At 42.1% G+C, this 18,233-nt stretch overlaps 2 protein-coding genes across 2 annotated transcripts in view; both read left to right on the top strand.

Annotated features, from left to right (window-relative positions):
• Positions 1 to 18,233, top strand: part of LGALS8 (galectin 8) — an 811,943-nt gene that overhangs the window by 493,328 nt on the left and 300,382 nt on the right. The window lies entirely within an intron of this gene.
• Positions 1 to 18,233, top strand: part of GPR137B (G protein-coupled receptor 137B) — a 51,918-nt gene that overhangs the window by 30,976 nt on the left and 2,709 nt on the right. The window contains exons 3-6 of the mRNA XM_049789005.1: positions 6,325 to 6,547; positions 8,232 to 8,381; positions 12,207 to 12,335; positions 16,635 to 16,759. Coding sequence (XP_049644962.1) covers positions 6,325 to 6,547; positions 8,232 to 8,381; positions 12,207 to 12,335; positions 16,635 to 16,759 — 627 coding nt within the window. The remainder of the gene's footprint in view (positions 1 to 6,324; positions 6,548 to 8,231; positions 8,382 to 12,206; positions 12,336 to 16,634; positions 16,760 to 18,233) is intronic.

The following is an 18,233-nucleotide window of genomic DNA, read 5'->3' as shown; positions in this document are numbered from 1 at the left end:
CCCAAGTCTTTATATTCTATTACTACTTTGTCCTCATAGTAGGAGATGGTGAGTCTGTCATGTTGAATTAGCTGCCAGTACTCTGGTACTTTCTGTTTCAAGTCCTGAACTTCCTGTCTCCTGTCCAGGACTTCCTGTCCTAAGACCAAGAGCTTCAAAAGTGAGAGGTAGGGTGGAGGGGGAGACTAGGATTAGGGAGTTTGTCTTTGTCTTTATTTTCTTTTCTGTACTAGCTCACTCAGGAGCTCATCTTTCAGTTCTCACATGCAAATGGATCTGCTGATTTCAGTATAAGAGGAATAATTACGTTTAGCAAGTATTCCCCTCCCCTTGTCAAAATTCTATTTGATGATTTTTGTTTTTGAGGGTTTTTTTAATTTTCTGCTTTCTGTTTTTGGACCACACCCAGCGATGCTCAGGAATCACTTGAGCTTATGAGATGTCAGGATCCAACCTGGATTGGCCCACCCCTTAGGGTGGAAGACAGAGAAAAGGAAAGTTGGTGAGTTTAGGCATATGGAACAGAAGCATTAAATTACATTAAACTTAGCCCTTTTCTCCAAACTTACGGACAAATTATGTCTGTTCTTTTGTTACATTTTCTAAGACAAAATTGGTTTTTAATTTTTTGTTGTTGTTGCTTTAAAATTGGTGTTTAATTTTTTGTTGTTATTGCTTTTGCGCTGGGCCACCCTCGGTGGTGATTGGTGGTGCCAGGATCACACTTGGCATTGCTCACTGGTACAGAGTCAAACCCAGAGCCTCACATATGCCAAATATATGCTTTGCCACTTGAGTCACCTTGTGGGCCCTGAGTTGACCATTTTATTGCATTTCTAATTTTGCTTTTTGACTTTTCATCATAATGTTAGTTTAGTTTATTACTCTTTTTTTGTTCCATTTTTTTTTTCAAGTCACTTACAGTTCTCTTTCTTTAAGACAATACCAGCTTTTTGTTTGGCAGGTGTTTGTAGACTCAGTCTAGGATTTGAGAGAAATCAGAAGGCAGAAAGATCAGCTTGTATAGGAATCCAGAGCAGTAGGACAGAGAGTAGAATGCTTGTCTTGCTTGTAATTGGCCCAGATTTGATTTCCAATAAACCATGTAGTCCCTCTAAAATCTGCCAGGAATGATTACCTGGAGTGAGCCCTGAGCTCTGCTGGGTGTGGTCCTCAAATTAAAAACTGAAGAAAAAAAATTTGTTTTTTTGTAAAGGCAGGGAGGTGAGGGACACATGGGGAGCAATGAATAGCCTGGCATAATTAGCATGTGAGATGTCCTTAATCTGGCTCCAGAGCATTGTGCAAAGTGGGGTTTGGTATATGAGTTAACTAGGACACTTGTCCCTTTTGTTCTGATTGGAAGACCTGTGACAGTGATGTTGCCATGTGGTGGTGGTAAGATGGCAAAGGGCACTGATAAAGAGATAAGGGAATCAGGTTTCTGTTGAATTTGGGAACCAACTAGATTTTGGGGACAGGTGGAGGTGGTGGGAGGTAAGGGAGAGATAGATGGGAGACAGGTGGGGAACAGGAGGAAGAGGCAGTGGGGGAGGCAGGTGGAGTGACAGGTGGGGAGACAGGTAGGGGAGGTGGTGGGGCAGGTGGGAGCAGGTGGGGGACAATTTGGGGGCAGATAGGGGAGGCATTAGAGCACAGATTGGGGGCAGTTAGGGGAGGCAGTCTGGTACAGATTGGGGGCAGGTAGGGGAAGTTCATTATAGTATTAAAAAAAACACTTTAATGATCAATGAGATAAAAACCAGAATTTATACTCACAAAAACATTTTATTTTTAATTTTTAAAGTGTTTTTTTTTATACCCAGATATACATAGGAATTATTTCTAGTGGGGTTTAGTATGAGATGCTAGGGATCAAGTCCAGGTTGGCTACCTGCAAAGCTTTTGTGTCCTTCTCACATACTATCTTTCCAGCTCCAGCTTATTAAGTAGCATTTTAAACAACATCCAGGAAAAGTTATTTCCCCAAATGACGAGTCCAGATTGTGCTTTCCCTAGAGGCTAGAAAAGTGTGAACATAGAACAGCCGGGGACTGGAAGCTGGGCTGATGGCAGAGAGTTATGGGTGGTTTCAACTGTTTTTACAAAGAGCACAACAAATAATCCTGACACATAATACAACAAATGTGGTGCTCACTTTGGCAGGACATATGCTGATATTGGAATGGCACAGAGAAAATGGTCCCCGGCAAGAATGAAACATACATGTATAAAGTGTTTCATATTTTTTGTCTATATATATGTAGGTGTCACCATCTCCATAGTCAAAGAGAGAGGGATCACTGCCATTAAAAAAAGAGAAAATATGTCAACAAATATAATATAACAAGTATGTCAATATATAAGTAATACAACCCCAAACTTGGCTTTTGGGTTGAGAGATGGCACAGTAGGTAAGGTGCTTACCTTGTCTACGGATGGACCCAGGTTCCATCTCCAGTACTATATATGGCCCTCTGATCACCTCCAGGAATGATCCTTGAGCATTAAGCCCTGAGCATCTCTAGTATGGTCCAATCCCCCAGTCTCTTTCTTCCCCCCAAAAGGACTTTTGAGGATCCAGAATGCAGACTTTGGTGACTGTCCAAGGATTCATCACCATGTCTGCATGCCTCATTTTTGTGCAGAGAATAGAGAAAATCCTTCTCATGCTCTGAAGCCAACAGACATGGTGTGACCCGCCCTCAGCCTTCTCATTGGCTCACACACAAACCCTCTGAAGTGACTCCAATCTCTTTCCTGGAACTGTGAAAGAACTAGCTCCATTAGGTACCTGGCCTGTGAGCAGGTGATTTCTTGGGCTTTGCCCTTGCCCTTGCAGGCACACCTGGGCTTTACAGCAGATTTTAGAACAGGAAGAAATCCTTGGAAGTACAGTTTTCCATTGTGAGAGGACCCTGGTCTTGAATACACAGGAAATTGAGATAGTTTTCTTGGCTGTGGTGAAGAGAATCAAAGTACCAGATGTCACTGTGCAGTCAGCCGCATTGTGTAGGTGCTGGGAACCCTCAGACAGGGAGGGGTGCTTTAATTTCCGAGCTGGTCTGTTGGGGTGATGGAACAGCTAGCTGTGCACGTGTGCAAGCAAGTGACCAAAAGTCTGAGGACAGAGACGATGTCAATGTACTGTGGCCATATCTGGGCTCTGTGTAGAGGGTGAAACTTGCTGTCTTGGGAGGATCCAGAGGTGGAAGAGCAGAGACCCAAACAATGGGAGTTCTGTGGACTAGAAGGGTTTAAGGGACTTAAGGAAAGGGTTTAAGGGACTTAAGGACTTAAAGGCATTGATCTGTGAGTGCATCTTAAGAAGGAGTGCCAATGGGAAAACTCACAGTGAGTTTTCCCAAACTGCTTCTTTATCTCAGAAGCTCTTTGCACCTTAGTGGACAATAACATTGAGATTCAGTGCTGAGGCTTGAAGCACTGCCTACCCCAGCCAGCCCCATGCAGCACAACTCCTGGAGTCTGGCTTGCACGTTTGGGGTGAAGTCTAGTTGTTCTGACTATAACTGCCCTTCCCCTCAGCATATCCTTATCTCCTCTAATGGCACCCCAGAGTCCAGGTCCCTTAGTTCTGCTCTCCATGCAGCCCCTCAGTGCCAGGGCCACAATTTCTCCTCACTTTGGTCTGTCCGTATTATTCCTTTTTTTGCTGTGCCCCAGATGGTCTTTCTAAAGCACAGACAAGGCCACAGTTGTCATCCCTTTGCTTCTTAGCTTCATGGGAGCCTCTCTGGGTTGCTGTTATTGTAGGTATCTTGCTTGGGACCAGAATATATTCCACAGCACAGGCCAGCCTGTGCTTCCTCATTCCTGCTGCTCTTTCCAGAGATTTTTGTCCTTCCAGAACCTTCTGTGTCACCATGGGCAGAGCTAGTCTCTCATCCTTTCAGTGTGATTCTGTGAGGAGGAAGCAGCCCCCCTGCTCAGGAGGGAATGGAAGGGTACAGCTTTTTGAGTTTCCATGGGCCCCTCACAGAGAGGCCTATCTATTGCTGAGATAACTCATGTCATGCCTCTAGGAGGCACAAGGCATGCCTTTTCTTTTCCCCTTCTAACCCCTTAATAGGGGACCCCCCTAAGGAGACCCCAGAACACCCAGCAGCTATTCTTAGCCAGCAAGAAGAGTACAAGGCTCCAAGGATATATGATATGGGGCTAGGGAACCTTTCCCCCTGGAACGTGTTGTTGAGCTCCTGCTGCCTAAGGGAGCATGCGTGTGTGTATGTGTGTGTGTGTGTGTGTGTGTGTGTGTTTATAGGAGAGAGTTAGGGAATACTTCCTTGAAGAAGTGATTTTGAACTAAGATTTGAAAGATGAGGAACAAGGTAGGGAATGTTCCTCTGGTAAAAAGTGCCCTGAAAATGATGTGAGAATTGTCACCATTTTGTAATAAAGTGACTAATTGTGGGGCCTGAGAGCTAGCATGGAGGTAAGGTGTTTGTCTTGCAAGCAGAAGGATTGAGGTTTGAATCCCGGCATCCCTTATGGTCTCCTGAGCCTGCCAGGAGCGCTGAGCATAGAGTCAGGAGTAACCCCTGAGCACTGCTGGGAGTGACCCCCCCCAAAAAAAAAAGTGACTAACTGCAAGATGTAGACCCCTATGTAAGTTAGCTAGGGTCAGAGGAGGTTTGTTGTATCAGCCTGCCATCTGCAGGAAGAAGATATAATTGAAGCCCCCACCCCTCACCCATCCTCAACTTTGGTCTTCTGTCTCCATCACACATCCTGTCAGTGACACAAATATCTGGAGGTGGCCTGGATTCCAGGCATCCCATGACTTGATATCTGAAGACACTAGCATCACTTCATAGTTTCAGAACCTTCCACCACTTTGGCACTTGAAGACACATTCTTGGAGCGTAAACCAGTTTCTTTTGGAATCCACAGGAAGAGCTTCAAGTGCTCCTAGATTTGAAAAGCAATGTGAGGGAGCTGGTAAGGTGGCGCTAGAGGTAAGATGTCTGCCTTGCAAGCGCTAGCCAAAGAAGGACTGCGGTTTGATCCCCCGGCGTCCCATAAGGTCCCCCCAAGCCAGGGGCAATTTCTGAGTGCTTAGCCAGGAGTAACCCCTGAGCATCAAACGGGTGTTGCCCGAAAAACCAAAAAAAAAGAAAAGAAAAGCAATGTGAGGCCATCTCTCACTTCATCAATGACTTAACATACTTTATTATTTTTTTAAGAAATTTTTTATTATGTTTAATTTCTGAATATTTGAAACTTCCACATTTCTGCTTATTATTAAAGATTATTGATATGACTTGTAGTTTTCTATTTTATGGAAATATACTTTGTGAGCCAGGATGTGGTTTATATGGGAAATTATGTGGATTCTGGAGAAGAGTGTATTCTGCTTTGTGGGTTGGGGGGTGTTAAAAGCCCTATTTATGTCTGCTAAACTCATTTCTTTCATTTTTTCCTTCAAGCCAGTGTTTCCTTGTTGAGTTTCTGCTTAGTGGTTTTATCCAGCAGTGAGAGAGGATTGTTAAAGATTCCTATTCCTGGGCCCGGAGAGATAGCACAGCGGCGTTTGCCTTGCAGGCAGCCGATTCAGGACCAAAGGTGGTTGGTTCGAATCCCGGTGTCCCATATGGTCCCCCGTGCCTGCCAGGAGCTATTTCTGAGCAGACAGCCAGGGGTAACCCCTGAGCACTGCCGGGTGTGACCCAAAAACCAAAAAAAAAAAAAAAAGATTCCTATTCCTATTGTATTGCTGCCAATGTCTTCCTCATCTGTGACTGTTTTGGGGTGAAAAGTCTTGCCTAAACTTAATCTCAATGATTAAACCAACCTGCAGCCTGGCATTGTTTTATTTGTGTGTGTGTGTGTGTGTGTGTGTGTGTGTGTGTGTGTGTGTGTGTGTGTGTGTGTGTGTGTGTGTGTGTGTGTATGTGTGTAGTTTCCCCCAGATTTGATACTGAAGCTCCAGAAGCTTCCAAGGGACATAATGATTCATGTTTTTGCTTGATCTTCCTCTGACTCTAGATCATACCCTTTGCTCTGTGACTTGCTCTGAGTGGCAAGTGCATGTTGGTACTTCCACTGATTCACAGTTTCCACTCTCACACCTTCCAGAGACCTTCAGAGACAGGGAGGCTCAGAGAAGGGGACATTCCCCCACCCCTCAAAGTACAAACCTGTAGTCAAGAATGTGTGATTTGAATCTGGAAATCTCCTCATCCAGAGTCTGTGCTCGAAAGTGCTTGCCTTTGGCATCTCTGCTTTTGACAGTTAAAGTTCTAGATCATCCAGAACATGCTACTAGCATGAAGGGAACAGAGTCTTTTTTCCCTCTCTTTCCAGGTTACCACTCTACTTGGTCTCCCTCTTCATCAGTCTCATTTTCCTGTTGGTGAATTTAACCTGTGCCGTGCTGGTGAAGACAGGGACTTGGGAGAGGAAGATCATTGTCTCTGTTCGAGTGGCCATTAATGACACCCTTTTCGTGCTGTGTGCCATCTCTCTTTCCATTTGTCTCTACAAAATCTCAAAGATGTCCTTAGCCAACATTTACTTGGAATCTAAGGTAAGGTGGAAATGCAATCAAGAGCTCCTTCAATAAGCTGTGCTGAAGTTTTCTGCTTTGCAAACTGAACTCAACCAATCAAGCACCAGGCAGTGCCTGTGGATGATGATTTTCATGTCGTGGTTTATAGGTAGAGTGGTTTAACTAGCATTATACAGGATACATTGAACTGTGTGAATAATAATAATATAACACACAGCTAGCATTTTTGCTTTTTTTATAAACCATAGAAATAAATGCTGCCCTCATGGTGCCACTGAAGCTAGTATTAACCTCACTTTGTGGATGAGGTAGAAAACAGTCAGTAGCTTGCCTAGGTTGCCCTGTTGGGGCTTCAGAGATGTTGGTCCTCTTCCCCCAGAGGTCTTGCTTTCTCTGAATCTTGTTTTTCTCCCTTATGGAATGGTGAGTGAATGTAGTTCCCCTTTGCTTCTAAATTTCAGTGATTGTCTCTTGAGCAGACACCATCCCTCAAGTTCCCCCCCCCCTTTTCTTTAGGCCGTATAATATATATTTTTTCAGTTTGAAGATTTAGGGGCACTTCTCTCTTCCACAGTGTTATGTCTTTAGCAGTGACCAATAGATTATTATATTTCGAATTTCAGAATTACAGAGCTTTAATCACAGCATCCTTAGATTTAGTTGAACTCTGAGAAAATCCTAAGTTAGTGTGACAGTGTTATTTTTTTCATCCGTAATCTTTGATGAATCTTAGATTCAATTTGGCCTTAACTCTATATTTTACTACAGAGGGACTCTCCAGTGTTTTCACAAGCAGAATTGTGACTTTGGAGAAAGAGTTAAATTTTAGATAATCAAATACAATTTAGGGCATCCCCATGGTAAACACAGTAACAAACAAATGATTAGCAAAATAAATACAAAACTCAAACATCAGTTTCTAATTTGGGTTTATAGGGATGTTACTAGCTAAGGACCTTTCAACTGAGTTTGGAAATAGGTAGCTTTAGGAATTGGGACATAAATCACTGATTGCTATATAATGCCAAGCCTGGAGTCACGTCAGGACTGTATTGCTCACAGCCTAGAAGAACCTGGGTTTTGAGAAGGTTCTCACTACCCCAGAACATTGTAAGCACAGCTCTCTCGTAGCACCACTCTGAGGCTATTTGTGTTGTCCTTGCACCAGAGAGGGGCACTGGGCCCATTTGCTGAGATAATCCTCTTAGCGTTGAGCAAGTGGCACTGAGGAATGTAACAAAGATATGAGTTTACTTTCTTCATGTTACGAATATCCAGCTTTAGGTGAATGGCCCATAGTTTAACCCTGCTAAACAACTTCAAACCAAATTCCAGGTTTTTGAATCATTTATTTGAAGATAGCTTAACATTTTAGAAAGGGTCAGATTTGGGCCCGGAGAGATAGCACAGCGGTGTTTGCCTTGCAATCAGCCGATCCAGGACCTAAGGTGGTTGGTTCTAATCCTGGTGTCCTGTGCCTGCCAGGAGCTATTTCTGAGTAGACAGCCAGGAGTAACTCCTGAGCAATGCCAGGTGTGGCCCAAAAACAAAAAAACAAAACAAAAAAAAGGTCAGATTTTGAATGGGTCTTATGTCTCAGACTGAAGGAGACCCGATGCCAGGCCCAGACACAGCAGTGTTCTAGAAAGGTCAGCAGCCTATACCTGAGTTGAGGGCACCCTCACAGTTGCTGCTTTTCCAGGGCTTCTCCGTGTGTCAAGTGACTGCCATCGGTGTGACTGTCATTCTGCTCTACACCTCCCGAGCCTGCTACAACCTGTTTACCTTGTCATTTTCTCAGAACAAGAGTGTTAACTCCTTTGATTATGACTGGTACAATGTCTCAGACCAGGTGAGTAAGGGCTGGGCCTTACTCGGGAAGCGAGTCTGTGTTTTGTGGCTGGAGATGCTTTTCCAGTTGAACTGGGCAGTCTTTTGTGAAATGTAATCTCAGCTGTGAAACAGGATTATTTGACACACACACACCACCATCACCACCACCACCACCACAACTGCCATTACCACCACCACTACACCCACAAAATCTCTCTCTAATACCTAAATTTATCAAGTTTTGAGGTTTTGGGTTTTTTTGTGGGGGTGGGGGGAGTAGTTTTGGGGCCCTATCAAGTACTTGGGGCATACTCGTGGCTCTCTGCTCCAGAATCACTTGTGGCAGGGCTTGGTTTACTATAATGGGATGTTACTAGAGTCAGCTGGGTACAAAATAAGCAACTACTATTGTATTTTAATTCCTGCCCCTAGAATATTTTTTAAATTAATGTAGCATATAAACTAGTATTTGAGGAATCCTAAATGTTGACAAAAGCTCATCTTGCCAGTGGCTTTAACATAATACTTTTGTTTTTTTTAATGAATTCTATAAATTCATGTTATAAAACAAATGAACAAGTAGCACTGGGAATCCATACTCCCAAAGCTCAAAATAAAAAATGCTGAATTATCCTTCAATTATTTGATAAATATCAATTTTTTGTCTCTGATCCTGAACAAAGTGTGGAGAGTGAAAAATTAGTAGGTTCTTTCTTTGCCTGCTTCACTGAATAAAACAGACATACTGAAAAGCAGCACAATAAAGAAATAATACTTTTCTGGTAGAAATCTGTTGGATTGAATTGCAGAAAATCCTTAGCCTTCTCTGGGAAAGTTCTGGAGAGGCAATGTATCCAGATCTTCTAAATCCCAACAATTCTCAAAGCTTGAACTGAATTAAGTCTCTGGGTAATAAGTGAAGATGAAAGGGGTCCCAGCCAGTTAAACCTGTGAAGACAAGACGAAAAGCTGAGGAGGCATGTGGATAGCATTGTCTCTGGAAAGGATTAAAACAACACCAGCCTAAACCCAAGTCAGGATGAGAGTTGAGTGAGGTACTGCTACCTGTGTGCCCTGATTTGAAAAAAGGAAATATATAAACATCTCAACTTCATAATGGTCCTTGAGAGTCATTCATAACAGAGGACTTTTGATTTTTATAAATAAATAATTTAAGTTGTTAGCCCTTTGTAAGGATAATGATAGTTTGACAGCATTAAATTGGTAATGCTTATATTCACATTGGATACCTTGGCACCATCCTCTGGCAGAGCACTTTTCAACTTGGAAATGCAAAATTCCATACATGTGAAAAGATTTGCTGTTAACAAAATAATTTCAAATTTTTTTCAGTTAAGAACCCATTTTTTTTTTTTCTTTTGGGCCACACCTGGCATTGTTCAGGGTTTTTTTCAGCAGTGCTCAGGAGAAAATGCAATTCAGGGGATGAAATTCAGGCCACCTATCTGCAAAGAGTGCACACAACTCATGAGTTACCACCCTGGCTTTCAGGGATATTACTTTTAGATATATAAACCTATAGGTGCAGAGAAAATGTTGCAGGTATTATTCATATGGGATAAAAACAAATACACTCTTGAGGCATATTCAATATCATTGTTGAAGTTAACTTAAATTTTTTTTTTTGAAATAACTTCAATTTAAGAGAGAAATTTAATTTGGATAGAAGATTTTGGAGTGTGAAAATAATAAATAGTAGATTGGCAGTTTCATGTCTTTGGGTGTATTGAGGAAAGGAACCATCTATCTGTATGATATAAATGGCTTTCCACCTGAGTACTGGATTATTACTATTACTTTATTTTTGCATGTACATGTTAGGGGAAGAGATTTATAGTGTAGTAGAATGAGTCATGATGTTTGAAAAAGTCAAATTTAGGCCCCAGCCTGGCAGTGGGGTCGGAGGCGCAGGAGCAGCTTGAGGGCCAGGGGCATCATGGAACGAGTTCGCTGACCCGCCCCTATGGCCGCACATCCCAGCACCCCCCCACCCCAAAAAGAAGAAAAAAAAAGTTAAATTTAACTTCCTATGCTTTTACCGTATTTCCCAGCATATAAGACGACCCCTTAATTTTACATAGGTTTAGGCCTATATTTGCTGTATAAGACTACCCCCCACTTCCAAGGCAACACCAGTTCTTTTACGGTATCTTTTAGCTTGCTGGAGGTGCTCTAATACAGTTCATTCAGTTACTTTGCATGTGTCCTGATAGAGCAGCTTTGGCTACACAGAACATTATTGTGCTGCAACTGTATGTATCACAGTGAGCCAATCACAACAAGCAAAGGTTCAAAGGTTATACTGGAATAGACTTCCTCTCTGACTCTGGCCAATTTGAGCAGGCTTTTTACAGTGCAGATTCGGGTACAGAACATTGTATAGTTTGCATGCATAAAACGCCTGCTTGAATGGAACCTTACACCCTGAACATTGACATAATGACCTGGCACAGGCCTAAGAAGAATGGGCATTCTCCATTCACCCCGGAACCAGGGAAGCCATCTATGAAACATCCAAAGTTGTCTATAACATCACCTGGAAGCAATCCTCTACCAGGGAAGACCCTACTGCTGCTCTGACATCGATCTACTCGAAAGAGTCTTCCCTTAACATTGAGAAGACTTAACAACAACGACCTGCTTACATTAGAGGACGCTCTGCACCATCCTGACTTCAATGTAGGATATACAGATTCCAGGATCTTCAATACATAAACATGATACCAACGACGAGACTGTGTGAAAAATAAAACTAGTGGCACTACAGACAATGACCTGGATTGGACAAACTAGTTTGCCTGGAGTCTAGAGTTGGTCTTATGCCAGGAAACTTCAGGGGGAGGGTCTCCTTGTATTTAAACCAAAGGCTTTTCTTTCCCATGTCCCCCATATTTTGGTGGGGCTATGCAAACGTTAATGGTCACTTTAACACTGTTTTTACTGTGCTCCTTTGACTCTAAGCCTTAAAAAAAAAAAAAAACCACCTAAACTTTTGAGGTTATCTTAAACCAGGGGTCTCAAACTCGCGGCTCGCGGGCCATTTGCGGCCCTTCATACAACATTTTGTGGCCCTGCCCTAGAGGAATCTTTTTGTTTTGTTTTGTTTTGTTTTAGTTGTTTGGGTCACACCCCCCAATGTTCAAGGCTTACTACTGACTTTGCACTCAAGGATCACCGTGATTTTGCCTCCTGCGGCCCCCAGGTAAATTGAGTTTGAGACCCCTGACTTAAACTAATATGCATGTGCATGGAAATGTAAAAAACTACTATGCCTTCAAGTTTATGGAGTTACATAAATTTTATGGCTTTAGATTGCTTGGTGTACCGCTAAGAAATGTTATAATATACTACAATCTGGGGACTTGAGGGACAAAGTAATTGTACACGGGTTCGGTTTTATTTTTCTTAATGTTCTTTGACTGTAAGATCAAAATTAAGGTGTCAGCAGGGGGATTTCTTCTGAAAACTCTGTTTTTGGGTGATTGCCCTTTCACTGTAACTTTACCTTGTCCTCTTTCTTTGCATCATTGTTCACATAATTAAAAATAAATTAAAAAAAAACATTAAAAAAAGCCTGCTTGGATTGGCTGAGTTAGAGAGGCGGTCTGAGCAGCGTTGCAGTGATTGGTGCAGGATCGAGTTGGAAAATTCTTTTTATGGCAATATCCAGACAATTTTCATTTAGCGGCATATCGAAACGTTTTTCGAAATATACTCAAAGATGACCCCCGATTTTCGGTTGACTTTTTTTGTTTCAATAGTTGTCTTATATGCTTGAAAATATGGTAGTTTAGTGACTCTTTTTTTCCTTCTCTTTCAACAGGCAGATTTGAAGAACCAGCTGGGAGATGCTGGATATGTAGTATTTGGAGTTGTCCTTTTTGTGTGGGAACTGTTACCTACCACCTTAGTAGTATACTTCTTCAGAGTGAGAAATCCCACAAAAGACTTAGTAAGTAAGCTATTTAAGCTATTTGTTTTGAACCTAAAGTGCTGCAAAATTCTAATTACACAACAACCAGAATTTTTTCTTAGGATTTTCAGTAGTGCCTCTTTTATTTTATATGAAAAGTTCACATGTCTGGGCCTAGAGAGATAGCACAGCGGTAGGGCATTTGCCCTGCATGCAAAAGAGGGACCCGGTTTAATTCCCGGCATCCCATATGGTCCCCCAGACTGTCAGGGGCAATTTCTGAGTGCAGAGACAGGAGTAACCCTGAGCGCCACTAGATGTGGCCCAGAAATCAATCAATTAATCAGTCAATAAATAAAGTTAAAAAAAAGTTCACATGTCTATTTGAGAAATTTGTCTTTGACTTTTGGGGTCACACACGATGGTGCTCAGGGATCACTCCTATCTATATGCTTAGGGATCACTGCTGACAGTATTTGGGAACCTTGTGTAATATTGGGATCTAACCTTGTTGACTTCATGTGAGGCAAGTGCCTTAATCCCTGTATTATCTGGGGTATACTTGAGGTACGATATATATATATATATATATATATATATATATACACACACATATATACATGCATACACATATGTATATATCCTATATATATGCTATATATACATATGTGTATGTATATATATATATGTAGTACCTCAAGTACACCCAGATACTATATATATGTTGTGTGTGTATAAAATGTCTCTTCAGCTTAACTTTATTTTATTATATAAGAGTATGTTTTGTTTCAAAGCCTTGAGACAGTGATTAACTACTTTTTGGATATACTAGTATTTGAGCCTTGCCTTGCTATGAATTATTTTTTGGTCATCAGAAAAAAAACAGAATAATTCTGTTTTTTACTTCACCTTGCATGGTAATCAGAGTTGAGTATTTTTTTCTCCTGTTCCCCCTCACTCCTACCCCGAGATAACCTATAAGTTGACTGGCAGAAGTTTTACCAAAATAGGGAAATGAAAACACTGTAGAGAATTCTAAAGTCATTCCCCTACTTTGGTCACATTTCTGTCAAACAACCTTAGGTTTTCGGCAGGGGCGGGGGGGGTGGGGGGGAGATGAAACAAAGGACAGAAAATGCAGTCTTGTGGAGAGGTAGTTCTTGGGAACTTTGCTCTATAAATGATTCTAATCACATTAACTGGTGGTAGAGTTTTAAATCACTGACCTGTGAAATCTATAGAAAAGAACAGTGCATGGTTTTGGCCAGTATGAGCAAAGTATGGGTGTTAAAAAGATTATAGTGATGAGGCCAGAGTGGTGGCACAAGCAATAAGGCTTCTGCCTTGGGCGCACTAGCCTAGGATGGACTGTGGTTTGATCCCCCAGCGTCCCATATGGTCCCCCAAGCCAGGAGTGATTTCTGAGCGCATAGCCAGGAGTAACCTCTGAGCATCACCAGGTGTGGCCGAAAACTAATATATCTTGCTTTTATGGTAATCATTTCAGAATAGTTGCTAAATACCCATGACAAAAAAAGTCTGCATAATATATGGTGAATAACTGAATTCCCCTTCTATTTAATATAATCATTTGGTTGCTTTAACAATGGCATTTGGCTGTGACCTGGTCAGCTGTGTGTAAGGCAAATAAAGCAAGTGCCCTACCCAATGTAGTATTGCTCTAGCCCCTTTGAGTCCTTTTTTTTTTAAAAAAACAAAAACAAAAACAAAAAACTAATTATGTATTGGTGTCAGTGATTTGATAGTGCTAAAGCAATTGCATCATTTGTACAAATGTTAACACAATGGAAAAGGCAAATAAAGGGCCCGGAGAGATAGCACAGCAGCGTTTGCCTTGCAAGCAGCCGATCCAGGACCAAAGGTGGTTGGTTCGAATCCTGGTGTCCCATATGGTCCCCTGTGCCTGCCAGGAGCTATTTCTGAGCAGACAGCCAGGCGTATCCCCTGAGCACTGCCGGGTGTGGCCCAAAAACCAAAAAAAAAGAAAAGAAAAGGCAAATAAAAACTTAATGTTCTAGTATGAGAACTGTTATGACTTTGAATGTCCCTGAATGTATCTTGAAGCCCTCTAGCAGTTCCAGTGGACAAAACTAATAACTTCTTAGTGAGATAAATGATTCTTTTATGTCCTGAATGTTATCCCCCTAATTTACCATGAGGGAGTACATTGAGTATAAAGAATGATAATCATAAATAGAAAGCTATTTCCTCTTTGTTTTACTTTTCTCCTTCCACTCATTGTTATCATTGTCACACTCTCTGGGGCTTACACACTTTGTTGCAATGTTTGCTGCTGGGGCTAGGAATAGTAATTGAGGGGGGCTCACACTTTTGTTTCAGTTGTGAGCATCTCTCCATACTTTGGTTGAGATGCTCAGATGGAAAGGGCAAGTATCACACACTTTGTGTTCATTGGATCACACTCAGTGTTGGATCACACTCAGTGTATGGAGCTGTTCTGGGGAGCAGACTCCTGGCCTTGTGTGAAAGGCAGATACCCCACCCCACCCCTCCCAAGGCACCACCTTTCCAATTCCTTGATGCTGTCCTTCGAAGCACAGATTTTGGGGGGGGGGGGGGAGTCCACACTCGGTTATGCTCAGGTGTTACTCCTGGCTATGTGCTCAGAAATTGCTCCATATTTTTTTTTGTTTTGTTTTTTTGGGTCATACCCAGCAGCACTCGGGTCATTCCTGGCTCAGAAATCACTCCTGGCAGGTTTGGGGACCATATGGGATGCCGGGATTCGAACCACCATCCTTCTGTATGCAAGGCAAACGCCTTACCTCCATGCTATCTCTCCGGCCCCATCACAGATATTTCAATTTTTTTTTATTGTTTTTTGGGTCACATGTGGCAGCACCTAGGTGTTACTCCTGGTTCTGTCCTCAGAAATCGCTCCTAGCAGACTCAGGAGACAATATGGGATCCCAGGTATAGAACCCAGGTTCATCTTGGGTTGACAGAATGCAAAGCAAATACCCTACTGCTATGCTATCTCTCTGGCCCAGATATTTTTAATCTTTATTTTATTTATTATTTTTAATTCTGATGCAGCCCTGTGAATATATCTTTTCCTACCCTGCTCTATGCTTTTGGTGTTATATCTAAGACTTTTTTGGTGTAATCCTAGCTCATGAAGATTTGTCACTGTAGCTTTTCGGCAGTTTCTTCTCTTAAGTGTAGGTATTTGATTCATGTTGAGTTACCTTTTATATAAGGTGTAAAGAAAGGGTCCAAATGAATTCTTTTGCATAGACATAACTGAATGACTATGAATAGTAAATTTTAAGGTATCCCACCTGTGTAAATTCACTTTGCCATTCATCTATTTTTGGCTAGATTAGTGTTAGAAAAGCAGGAATTTACAGAGAAATAATCAGGCCAAAGGGATAGTATAGAGGTAAGGCATTTGCTTTGCATGCAGAAGGACAGTGCTTCAAATCCCGGTATCCCATATGGTCCCCTGAGCCTGCCAGGAGTGATTTCTGAGCACAGAGCCAGGAGTAAACCCTGAGCACTGCCGGGTGTGACCCAAAAACAAAAACAAAACATATAGAAATAATCATTACATAATAACCTACTCCCTGCTAGTGGTTAACATTTTTGTGATTGTTTTTGGCCTTGTGGGGATAATAGTCAGTGGTTCTCAGGGATTCTCCTGGCTCCGCATTCAGGGATTGCTTCTTCCTATTATCAGGGAATATCCTATGATTCCAGGAAATGAACCTGGGTCAGCTGTGTGCAAGGCACACAGTACAAGACAGTTCCCTGTACTGTCTTTTAAGCTCCCTATTGGTTAACTTACAAATCCATCACTAGGAATATTAAAGGGTGTCAAGGGATAGCAAAGATGTCAAACAAATGCTGGATTTTATGCCAGATTTGAGTGTTTTTATACAGTTATCATCTTTTTCTTACTTAAGCCAGTCCTTGTCTTTCTTTTGAAGCAAACTTAGCTTGAGGTTTGAAAAAAAAAGGGCATGCATTTAAAGAGACAAGCTTATATTCAATTTGGGACTATTTAGTTGGTCTAAATTAGCCATTACCATTAAGATTTTGGCAATAAAGATATAAGAAAAACTAATCTCTCTTGAAACAAACTGTTCAGGGATATACTTTAGCCTTAAAATACTTGCCTTGCACGTGTGAGGCTCTGGGTTCAGGCCTCTTCCTAAACACACACACACACACACACACACACACACACACACACACACACACACACACACACCAGCTGAACAAATGCAACCCCCATACAATTGAGTCAATGCTCTTTAATCTGAAAGTAGGCTTAAAAAGTAACTGTTTTCCTAGACCAACCCTGGAATGGTCCCCAGCCATGGATTCAGTCCCCGATCTTATTTCTTTGATAACCCTCGAAGATACGACAGTGATGACGACCTAGCCTGGAATATTGCACCCCAGGGCCTCCAAGGAAGGTAAGACCCCAGTTCACATGAGAGAGGCATGTTTAGAAGGGAGTGTTGTATCATATTTAAAACATGGAAAGTTCCCGCATTAAAAGCTCTGGAGCTGGAGATAGAGTGAGACAGAGAGAAAAGGCGATGACAACCCCGAGTGTGTGAGACACACTGCAGCCCTAACAGCAGCCTGCTCTTCTGTGTGGTGCTGTACTCATTTTTTCCTGGGTCTGGGCTGCATAAGGTGGAAGCTCAGAGATCCTCTTCCCCCTTTGTTCAGTACACTACCTGCTGTACTGGCTCACAGACCATTAAAAGTCTATGCAACTTTTAAAGGAGGTACAGACAGACCTTGCTGCTGAAACATTCCACTATGCAAGGTATGTGGGTTAGGGCTGTGCCTCTCATCTGGGCTCTTCAGTGTTCTGTAGACTTTTATGGTAGATTTTTACAGCAGATTTTTAAAAAAATAATTTATTCAAGCACTTTGGCTAAAGAAATACTTATTGTTGGGTTTCAGTCATAGAATTACCATCCTACACCAGTGCAACTTTTCCACCACCAATGTCCTGTTTCTCTTCCACCCCCTACCCCCAGCTCCCTGCCTGTCTATGGAACAGGCATTCTGCCTCTGTCTCTCTCTCTCTCTCTCTCTCTCTCTCTCTCTCTCTCTCTCTCTCTCTCTCCATCTCTCTCTTTTACCTTTCTGACATTGTGGTTTGTGCTGTTGTCAGTGAGGAAGTGACATGCATATCATTTTATCCCCTTTCAGCACCCTGTTCTTGTCAGGTGACCAACTCCAACTATCATTGTCATGGTAGTTGTCAGTGCAGTTAGTGTTCAAACTATATTCACCTCTCTTTGTGGTAAGCTTCATATTCATGGGCTCGTCTGCCTAGCCCTCATCTCTATTGTCTCTGGATATTAATGCCATACTGTCTTCTGTTTTTCTTATATCCCACAGATGAGTGAGACTATTCTATGTTTATCCCTCTCCCTCTGATTCATTTCAGCATAATTGTCTCCATGTCCATCCATGTATAGGCAAAATTCATGACTTCATTTTTCTTAAGAGTGGCATAGTATCTGTTGCACCACAGTTTTTGTTTTTTTTTGTTTTTGTTTTTTTAGCCACTCATCATCAGGCACTCATAATCAGGCATTTTGGTTTGTTTTCTGATTCTGGCTATTGTAAATAGTACTATGTGACATAGGGGAGCAGAGGGCATTTTTTCTTTTTGGTTTTTGGGTCACATCCGGCAGTGCTCAGGGGTTACTCCTGGCTCTATACTCAGAAATTGTTCCTGGCAGGCTCAGGGGATCATATGGGATGCTGGGACTCAAATCACCGTCCTTCTGCATGCAAGGCAAACACCCTACCTCCATACTATCTCTCTGGCCCAGCAGAGGGCATTTTTGTATTGTTTTTGTGTTTCTAGGGAATATATCTAGAAGTGGTATTGCTGGACCATATGGGAGCTCAATTTCCAGC

This window comes from Suncus etruscus, chromosome 15, assembly GCF_024139225.1.
Source record: "Suncus etruscus isolate mSunEtr1 chromosome 15, mSunEtr1.pri.cur, whole genome shotgun sequence".
NCBI classification, from domain to species: Eukaryota; Metazoa; Chordata; class Mammalia; order Eulipotyphla; family Soricidae; genus Suncus; species Suncus etruscus.
The sequence above is the reverse complement of the archived record's forward strand: the minus strand, read 5'-3'. Positions and strand labels throughout refer to the sequence as shown.